A 10,390-nucleotide genomic window follows, 5' to 3' on the forward strand; every position below is an offset into this window, starting at 1 on the left:
CATATTGCTGGATGAAAGAAGCCGGTCTGAAAAGGCTACAGACTGTGCTTCCAACCACATGACATTCTGGAAAAGGCAAACTATGGAGACAGTAGAAAAATCAGTAGTTGCCAGGGGAGGCAAGGATGACTAGGTGGAGCACAGAAGAGTTTTTAGGGCAACAAAACTATTCTGTATGATATTGTAATGGGGGATACATGATATTATGCCTTTGTGAAACCCATAGAACTCTATGTACATTGCGAAGAGTGACCCCTAAGGTAAACTATGGACTTTAGTTACCAATGTATCAGTGCTGCTGGGTCATCAATTGTAACAAATGTACCACAGCAAGGCGAGATGTTAATAACAGAGGAAACTGAGGGAGGGCGCCTATCCTGTATCCGAACTCCATACCTCCTGCTCTTTTTTTTTCCTATAAATCTGAGCTGTCTAAAAAAATAAAATCTGATTTTTTTTTAAAACACAGCATAAAACAATTAACAATTAGTTAGTAGTAGAGATCAATAAAACAATTTATTAGTGGTAGAGATCAGTAATCTAGCAAAACTCTCCAGCGATCAGGAACCTAACCTGACCCCCACCTGAGATTTACAATCTAAGGAAAAATGAAGGTTAGGTAAGAAGCAGGGAGCAGCGGCCCCACATTCAGTGCAATCACAGCTAGACAGCATTCTGTGCCAAAAACAACGTACAAACTGATTCTGGAGGTCGCTCCCTTGCAGTGTCTTAACACGAGTGATGAGACAGAAGTTTAATTAATGCCTAGAAGCCGTTATTCATCTTGATTTTTAGTTTCAACGAGAAATTCTGGAAGTGTTTCAACATCCCCAAGTGAAGGAAGAAGGGAACGGCGGGCATGTCCATTTCAGCGGGAAATGGACCTTCAAGGGCTGAGTGGCGTCTGAAACAGAAAGGGGGCTGTCTCTGAGAGGCGCTGTGCCTGCAGTTAGAAGATGCCATTCGGCTTGCAAACTGAATAATTTGGAAGTTGTTGATGGAGAAGACTCGAGCCATGAGATCATTCCTTTTTCACACAGTCTGTTTTCCTGCCCATAACCACATTTTAATCTCTGTGGGCAATGACTGAGATACAAATTTTGCATCGTAAAATAGGGTCACGGTAGTAACGGAAAAAGTATCATCACTTGTCAAACCTGGAAAATGCAACGTGAGATTTCTGTGTGCTTTAGAAAGGGAATTAACACACATAAAACAAAAAACAAAGAACAAAAAAACGGAGGGAGTGTGTGGGGAGGAGAAAGAGAGAGCAAAACGAAACATCTGCTTTTCATCAGCAAATAGTCAAAGCAAGGGGCGGCAGGCGCTGAGTTCACTGGAGGGTCCCAGCATTTAGAAATCCTACATCAGGGCTCCTTGGAGCAAAGCTCTCTAATCAACTTTTGAGAAATATATATTGAGTAATGTCCATGAAATCCACAGGGTATAAGAACCTAAGTTGCTTCAGAATGTTGGTTGTTTTTATCGAGGGCTCCAACATCATCTAAGGAATATTCCTGTGTAGATCTTCCACTTCCAGTTCCCACATGCTTTCATGGAGAGGGTTATCGGAGAGGTCTGTCATCTTCACAGCCTGGAGGCATGGCTCAGGGCTGCAGGCCTGAATCACTCCCATCACCATCACATACTTTCCTAGAAGAAGAAAAGCCCAGTAGTAAAGTTCACATTGATAGAGAAAATAAAAACAAAAAAAACAAAACAGAACGCAGTCCTTGAGAGGGCTGAACTTTATCAGAGAGGCAAACTGGAGACTGAAAAATGTGGAGAGTAGATATCAAAATGCCAAGTGAGTTCCACATTGAACCTGGAGGATGACCTCTGCATCTTCTTTGGTTTCTGGTGTTAAAATGTTAGAACAAAATCACCACAGGCTGCTGTACAAAGCTACATGTCCAAGGAATGGAAGAGACTCTCACATCAAAGGATGAGTTTGTAATTAGACAGACTGCTCTAAGACAGGGCCAGAAAACCCCAGCTTTTCTCTTTTTGTTCCTTGCTCAATGTCAGTGTCTGTGACTGGTTTCTGTGCACAGGACTGGTCCTCTTCCTGCAAAGACAACACCCTGACAGCCCCAAAGCAAATCCAATTTTCCCTTCATGTTGCCAAAAGAGCTGGGCAGGCGGGAGCTGCCCTATGCCACCCTGCTGTTCCAACTGCCTGGGACGGATCCCTGCCACCTCTTGCCACCAGCTGGGCACACGCAAGCAAATCAACAAGAGGGCAGGCTGCCATCACAATGATCTAATGACATATTAACCACGACTCTCTTCCCATTCCCTTAGGGAAGTGGCTCTCCTTGAAAGCAAAACTTGGCCAGTCTTAACCACACAAAACTCAATTGTGTAAAAAACCCCAAACACAGCAGGAAGAGTAGGCACGCTGCCAGCCCCCACTGCATGCCCCTGTGAGGCTACTTTAATCATACTGCTTCCAACAGCAAGGCTGGGTTTGCCCTTGGGCCCTGGGGCACTGACTGAAGGAAGCCAGGCCAGACGACACCATACCCTCTGGTCTTCAATGTCTGGCACCATGTACTTAGGTTTTCCTGAACCCATCTCTACATTCTACCTGGGCAAGTAACATGGGGTTCCTCAGTGAGGCTAGGTCTAAAAATACACATGCCACACCCAGTGAATGGCCCTAACCTGCTGGTGGAGATGGAACCCTCAGAAAATGACTGAAGACCCAGGAAAGGAAGAACAAGCCCACGGAGATCCCAGCAGGAGCGGTAAACAGGAGATCCACACGAAATCCACACACAGGAAATCCACACACACGATGGCGCATAACACAACTAGACAGATGAACTCAAAGGCCTGAGCTCTTTCCTCCTGAGATTAGACAGTCTGGTTACTAGTCCTGTTCATTTTACCCACACCCTCCCCTCTCCACTGTCTCCCCTTCTCCTTCCCCACCACGCCCCTCCCTTCCATCAGGCCTTCACCCTCTGACCCAGCAGGCCTGGATCATTTGTCCCTCTTCTGCGCCCAAGGCTCCCTGTGTTCAAGCCCAAGCCTACGACATTATTTTGTTTTAGTGGCCTGCTTACTATTCTGCCTCCCTACCTGAAGGCAGTAACCAATTTGTCAGTCAGACCTTGGTATTAAGCAGCAAGAAGAAATGGCAAAAGACCCCAGCCTGCAGGCATTCAGGCCAGTGGGTGAATCAGATGGGTTCACCAACACAGAATGCCCACTAAGGATACCTACTGGTGCCAACCATATGGGAGCTCCCCCCTCCCCACAGCCTGCCTTCTAAGAGCACTGTCTGGGGGGTGAGATCCCAAACAGCAAGGGACCACATCTATGCCAAGGGTCGGCAAACTTTTTCTGTAAAGGGCCAGAGACTAAATACTTTAGGCTTTGCAGGCCATGGGGTTTCTGTCTCAACTATTCAAGTCTGGCTGTAGTGGGAAACAGCCCTAGACAGTACCTAAATGACCATGTTCCAATAAAACTACTTATGGACACTGATATTGAATTTCATAAACTTCCTTAAAAAATCATTTTTATGGAGGGGGAAGGTAATTAGGTTTTAGGTATTAGGTAATTGGGTATTTATTGATTTTATCGATTTTAATGGAGGTACTGGGGACTAAACCCAGGACCTCGTGCATGCTGAGCACACTCTACTACTGAGCGATATCCTCCCACCATAAAATTTTCACATGTCATGAAATTGTCTTGATTTTTTTTCAACCATTTGAAAATGTAAAAAACATTTTTAGCTCACGAGCCATGGAAAAAGGGCTGGCAGCCTGTAGTTTGCAGACTTTGTGGTAGACTAACATTGCAATGGAGGGCAGACAGAGGGAGGCTGAAAGGATGGGGCAAGGGTGGGGTGAGAAGGGAGCAGGAGCATTGCATAGTTAAAAACAAAAGTCACAAATTTTGGAACCCTCACTGTGAGCCAGGAGCTGTGTTAAAGCTATTTTTTAAAAAATGCATTGAATCCACACCACAGGCAGGAATTATTGGTCCCTTCAGAAAGAGGCAGGAGAGGTCCAGAAAGGTTAAGAAAAGCGCTCCACGGAGCTCAGCCGGATGGAGCCAGTGCCAGGAATTCAACCTAACCCTAAGAATAGTTGTCAGAAAGACACAGTCCCCACCCTGCTGCAGTAAGGCCCAGGGCTTCTCAAAGTGTGGCCTCCAGGCCAGCAGCACCAGCAGCACCTGGAAGCTGGTTAGAGATGCAAATTCTCAGCCCCACCCAGACAAACAGACAGAAACTTTGAGGCTGTGGCCCAGCAGTGTGAGTTTTAACCAGCCCTTAGGGTAAGTCTGATACAGGCTCAAGTCTGAACACAATTGTTTTAAAAGGAAACAGGAATGAACTACAGCCTAAGGCAATTCCATGAAAGAGGGGTACAGCAGGGCTCCCCATTCCTGGGGATCAGGGAGAGCTCCTCTAAGGAAGGTATATTTGAATCCAGACGGTAAGAATGAACAAAAATTTCCCACAGTATTTTCCAAAACTCGATGGGGGAAAAAGTCACCCGTGGGGACGGGGGTTTGTTACAAATACAGAAGTTGGTGGTCCCTTCCCAGGAGATTCCATCTGGGAGGGCTGGTGGTGGTAGGAATCTGTGTATTTCGAACGGCTGCAGGTAATGCTTATCATCGGATCATCTTGGGTGGCGCTTGACTGGAGAGGGGACAGGAAGGAAGGGTATCCAGGCGGGGGGCCAGCTGGGCAAAGACCGGGAGGTGGGACTGCCAGGCCCCGCCCTCGGGCGGTACAAACCGAGGGTCTGCCTCGGGTTTGAATCTGGCCGTTACCTGGGACGAGGCAGGGCCGCCCACGCGGCACGCGCTCTAGGCCGCGCACGGAGAAGGCCCCGCTAGGATCCCGCAGCCGCGCCTCGCCGCTGCCCGCCGCCACCACCGTGCCCTGCATCCACACGGCCGTCAGCTCCAGCGGCCCACGGCCCGCGGCCGCCCGCGACAGCTGCCACGAGCCCGGGCTGCCCTCCGCGTAGCGCCGCAGCTGCTCCGCCAGCACCTTGAGCGGCGGCGACCGCGGGAGCCTTACGGCCGCAGGGCCGCCGCCGGAAATCGAGTCCGCGGGAGATGCAGCCGCCGCCGCCGCCGCCATTCTGCCCGGCAGTCCCTTTCCCGCCAACTTTGATCGGCGAGGCTCGGCCTGCGACCACCAATCAGGGACGCGCTGGCGGAGCCGGCCAATGGTCAGCGTCGGGAGGCGGGACCGCTGAAGAGAGCGGCCCCTCCCATTCTCTAGGAGTGCGCATGCGTACGTAAAGTAAATAAACGCCCCCAAGCTAGGAATGAATGGATGAAATGAATTAAAAGAGAACAAATGAAGGAGGGAGGTAACGAACTCCGTTTCCACGCACCTCAAAATTTGGCGTGCACGCAAATCACCTGGAGAATGTGAGTATTCATCTTTACATCATCTTGCATAGTACGGTTCTCTGAAGCTGATAAATACTAGAAAATACTGAAATGAATAGTAGTATTGATAAGCCCATGTTTATTGGGAGTGATCAAGAATCGAGTCGAGAGATAAGGCTGGAAAGAGGGACAGGGACAGCCAATAAAACTGATTTCTTTTATTACTATTTTTATTTATTACATTTTAATAACAAAATAACTTAAAAGTTCATAAAATACATTACTATATTTTTCAGAAAAGACATACACATTCATTGTAGAAAACTTAGAAAAGGAAATCTAGGATAAGAAAAAATGGTAAAAATCACTTAGATATCAACTCACTGTTAACGTTTGGGTATATTAGTGTCCAAGTTTCAAAATATATACACACGTATGTGTGTTTTATACACAAATACTGTTTTGTATATTGCTTTCACTTATAATAAACATCTTTTCATATCAGCAACTACCTGCTTACTCTTGAATGACTGCACAAGATTTAATTTGTCTCATCACCTATCTAACCAGTATCCTAGAGGTGGGTGGGCATTAGGCTATTTCCAATTTTTCACCTTATAAATCACTACTGTGAACTTACATTTAGAGCTAAATCTTTGTGCATATGTTTCAGATAAATTTCTAGAAATGGGATTGCCCCTTAAAAATTGCATGTCTCTAATCTGTAAAATCCACAAATCCTAAACCAAGCAGTTCTTTTAGTCAAGACCAGTCTCGAGGAGACTTTGTACTCCCAGGGCCTCCTGTAGTATGAGGCTTACTGAAGGTATTCAGCAAGAGCTCAATTTCTATAAAACAGTTAAGACATATTGAGCCCGGCTCTGTCCTAAAAGCTTTGTAGGGAGTGTCCCATGTACCCCCACACCCTATAAAAATTGTTCTACAAAGATGGGGAAACTAGGCTCACAGAAGCTAGGTGGCTTGCCCATGGCCTCTCTGGCAGTAGCTTCTGTGGAATCCTGGCCTCTATGCCTCAACTCTAACCTATAGAGTAACCAGTCCTAGCTTGAAAAGGAAGCAGGGATTTTAACCAAGAGAGAATCCCACCCCTTCAAGCCTGCTGGGTATGACTGGCCTTCCCCAAGTCACCCAAAGGCCAGGGAAGTGATGGAGTAAAGGCCAAGGAATTACCCACCATTCTCTTGGCCTTCAAATTTGCACATGCATTCTCTCGTACTCTACAAACACACACCCCTCAAGCTGTGCTGCTGGCAGAGTGATCTTTCCAAAACACAAGCCTGGGGGTGGGGAGGGGTAAATTGGAAGTTTGAAATGTGCAGATACTAACTACTGTATATAAAATAGATAAACAACAAGGCCCTTTTTGGGGGGAGGGTATAGCTCAAGTGGTAGAGTGCATGCTTAGCATACATAGGGTCCTGAGTTCAATCCCCAGTACCTCCTTTAAAAATAAATAAATAAACCTAATTACCTCCGCCTACCAAAAAAAAAAAGTCCTACTAGGGAACTATATTCAACCTTGTAATGGCCTATAATGAAAAAGAACATATACCTATAAATGAATCATTATGCTGTACACCAGAAATTAACACAGCATTATAAATAGGCTGTACCTCAATTAAAAAAACAAACACAAATCTAAACTTATCAGTGCTTGGTTTATAACCCCCTGATGGTGCAATCCATACACTTGGAATGTAAGCATTCCAGGCAGAAGGAACCATATGAGGAAGGCCCAGAGAGGAGAGAGAGGACAGAAGGCATTCAGCAAATTGCTGGCATTTCAGAATGGGGACACAGAGTACAAACAGAGGAGTGGTGGTAGAAACATAACATAGAAACATAATCTCATTTCTTATCCCCGTTTGACAGATGTGAAACTGAGGTTCCGGCCAATGACAAGCCTAGGCCACACGGCTAGTGAGCGGTGGAGCCAGGACTCAACCCAAGTCCATCTGACCCCAAACTTCGTGCTCCTTGAACCACACCTCCCATCTCACTGTCCACACTATCGCCCACCTCCCCACCAAAGATGGCTCCACACCTTTGCTCATGCTGTTCTCTGCCCCCAGTGCCTTCCCCCAATCTCTCCCAGCTGAAACCTACCTCAGTCACCACGTGCCTGCCACCGCCAAAATCCCCTCTCTTCAAGGAGCCATTCTAGAGCCCACAACTGGAGTTAAACTCTCTCTTCCAGACCAGGTGGCTGGCACCCCTAATCTAGGGTTTTTCAGCCTCAGCCCTATTGACCTTTGGGGCTGGGGAATTCTGTGTTGAGGGAGCTGTCCTCTGTGCATTGTGGGATGTGCATCCCTGGCCTCCACCCACTAGATGTCAGTAGCGCTCTCCTCAAGGTGGCAACCAAAAGTGGCTTCAGACGTTGCCAATGTCCCCTGGAGGGTGTAATCACCCCCTGCTGAGAGCCACTGTCATTATCTACATACTCATCACATTCTGTCTTTAACCATCAATACTTGAGTCTGAGTCAGCCTCACCAGCAGACCAGATGTCCAAACTACCATGCCAGGCAGCCAGGCAAGTAACCCTGGTGTAGCAGGGACACACTGGCTTTCGTGTACCCCCATCAAGGAGCCAGTCACACTCAGCCAATGGTTACCCCATGGGAATGTGGGCCCAGTGTTGCCAGATCTGATTTTTTAAGACATTTTGACCTATAACCTCCATATTTTAAAACATGTTGGCAATGGATTCAATTCTCAAATCAATCAATAAATGAAGGCTGTGTGTCCCTGAAAGCAGCCTGTGGGTGACCTTGGCCCACGGGCAGCCAGTCAGCAAGTGTGGTCCCTAGAATGCGAGCTCTTGTCCCGGTGCCTGAGCAGGTGTGTGATACTTAATGGGAAGCACCTCGGTACCTTCCGCAAAATAGCCAGGGAGCTGCGTGTTTTGCCAGCTCCAGGAGTTGCGAAATTGTCATCATAAATGACTGTCATGAGCAGACAACTGGGGTCTGTCTTCACACGATGGGTGAGCCTCCCCTCTGGAGCATCATCCCCCTTCCCACCTGCCCCCCCTTACCTGGGTTGGAAGCAACCCTTGTGCAGGCCTTCCTGGGCCCCAGCTTCCAAGTGAGATCAAAGACCCTTGGAAGGGGCTTTCCTGCCACCGAGGGCAAAGGTAAGCCCAGGGGAATTCAGGGCCTTGGCCTCGCACTCAACCATCCTATTCACCAGTTCCCGGGCAGATCAGGCCAAAAACGCTCCTGGTTGCCAAGAACAAAGACCAAACCCTAGTGGCTAAGAAAAGGGTTTGTTCTGGGAGACTGTCCATGCAATAACATCTTCAAAATGGCAAAAGTTGTCATTAGCCGAGCGCTTACTACATACTAAGCATCATACCAGGTGCTTCATGTGCAGAGTCTGCAACTCCTCAGAGCAACCCTATGACGTAAGTGCTTTTCTTAAGCCCATTTTATAGGTGGAGAAACTGAGGTTTGGAGAGATGATGTGATCTGCCCAAGACCACACAGCTGGTGAGGTACAGTAAGGCCAGGGATTCCAATCCTTTGGTGTCGGCTCTTCCTATCATTATGAAGCAGTATTCACCAAGCGTTGAATTGTTCACCCACTAATAGGGAACGTGACCTGGGTTTAGACCGTCGTGAGACAGGTTAGTTTTACCCCACTGACGATGTGTTGTTGCCATGGTAATCCTGCTCAGCAGGACGAAGTGCAGGTTCTGACATTTGGTGTATGTGCTTGGCTGAGGAGCCAATGGGGCCAAGCTACCATCTGTGGATGATGACTGAATCCTGCCCAGGTGGAACAGTAGGACAGAGCTGCAGGACCCGGCGCCACTGGCCTCGGATAACTGGTCCCCCGCCGACCGAGGCTGGCAGGCCACTGTGCATGTGCTGGATGGCACAGTAAGCCCTGTTGCATATCAGGACCTGGGGACATGGAGGTCCCGCTCCCGTCTTTGAATTAATCAGTGCCCCAGGTAAGGTGGGCTCTTACCCACTAACCTAGGTCATCACCAGGATGAATTCCTGGGGAAATGTTTTCAAGTACAGGTTCGATCAAAAAGACATATCCTTCAGCCATAAAAAAGAATAAAATAATGCCATCTGCAGCAACATGGATGGACCTGAAGATTATCATACCAAGTGAGGTAAGTCAGAGAAAGAAAAATACCATCTGATATCACTTATATGTGGAATCTAAAAAAAAAAAAAGGACACAAATGAACTTATTTACAAAACAAGAGGCTCACAGACACAGAAAACAAACTTGTACTTACGGGGTTGGGGGAGAACTGAGATTTGTAGATACTAACTACTATATATAAAATAGATAAACAATGAGTTCGTACTGCATAGCACAGGGAACCATATTCAATACCTTTAATGGCCTATAATGAAAAAGAATACGAAAAGGAATATAAATATGTATGTATCAAGGAATCACTATGCTGTATACCAGAAATTGTCACATTGTAAATCGACTATACTTCAGTTTAAAAAAAGACACATCTTGAACTTTGGTTAACAAAATGCAGGACGAATTATGAGTGGGTGTGCTTTGAAGGTCAACAAAAAGTAAAGTAGATTCACGGTGGAGGGAGGGGAGGACAGGAGACCAGATGTGTGATAAGGTGAGTAAACTTCATTGTAGAATCTAAGTGGTGGATGCATGGAGAGGCAGTGCACAGTTCTGTTAATAATATAATGATGAAGGATGATTCTAGGTTCCAGGGCCGCACCACAGCCTCCCCACATAGGATCTGGGGAGTGGGACCCTAGAGTGATTCTGAGGCCCAGCCAACACCCATCCCAACTCAGTGACAAGCAGGCGTCCTACTCTCTCATTCACAGAATGTGATCAGAAGGTCGCTGGACAGACTGTTGCTTCTTTGTCTCTGATGCCCATTTTTCATGACTCTACGCCAGAGCATGGGGTTCTCCTTTCCACAGGCCCCAGCCACAGAAGCTGCAGGCCCAGGCCAGCCCTGGGCTGGGCTCAGAGGAGATCAGTAG

General features: G+C 47.3%; 1 protein-coding gene across 1 annotated transcript; it reads right to left on the bottom strand.

Annotated features, from left to right (window-relative positions):
• Positions 1 to 496: 496 nt before the first annotated feature.
• Positions 497 to 5,132, bottom strand: RMI2 (RecQ mediated genome instability 2). Its single transcript, XM_032460790.1, has 2 exons — positions 4,801 to 5,132; positions 497 to 1,653 (listed from the first exon to the last, which is right to left on the bottom strand). The coding sequence occupies exons 1-2, from the start codon at positions 5,114 to 5,116 to the stop codon at positions 1,505 to 1,507; spliced, it is 465 nt and encodes a 154-aa protein (XP_032316681.1). The 5' UTR covers positions 5,117 to 5,132; the 3' UTR covers positions 497 to 1,504.
• Between the last annotated feature and the right edge of the window lie 5,258 nt (positions 5,133 to 10,390).

Source organism: Camelus ferus, chromosome 18 (genome assembly GCF_009834535.1).
Source record: "Camelus ferus isolate YT-003-E chromosome 18, BCGSAC_Cfer_1.0, whole genome shotgun sequence".
In the NCBI taxonomy this organism is placed as follows: domain Eukaryota; kingdom Metazoa; phylum Chordata; class Mammalia; order Artiodactyla; family Camelidae; genus Camelus; species Camelus ferus.

Excerpts from the sequence above, each read along its gene's own strand:
- RMI2 (XM_032460790.1), bottom strand. The coding sequence starts at position 5,116 with ATGGCGGCGGCGGCGGCGGCTGCATCTCCCGCGGACTCGATTTCCGGC. Across the intron at positions 1,654-4,800 it reads GCGGCCCTGCCTCGTCCCAG|GAAAGTATGTGATGGTGATG; the intron begins GTAACGGCCAGA and ends TTCTTCTTCTAG.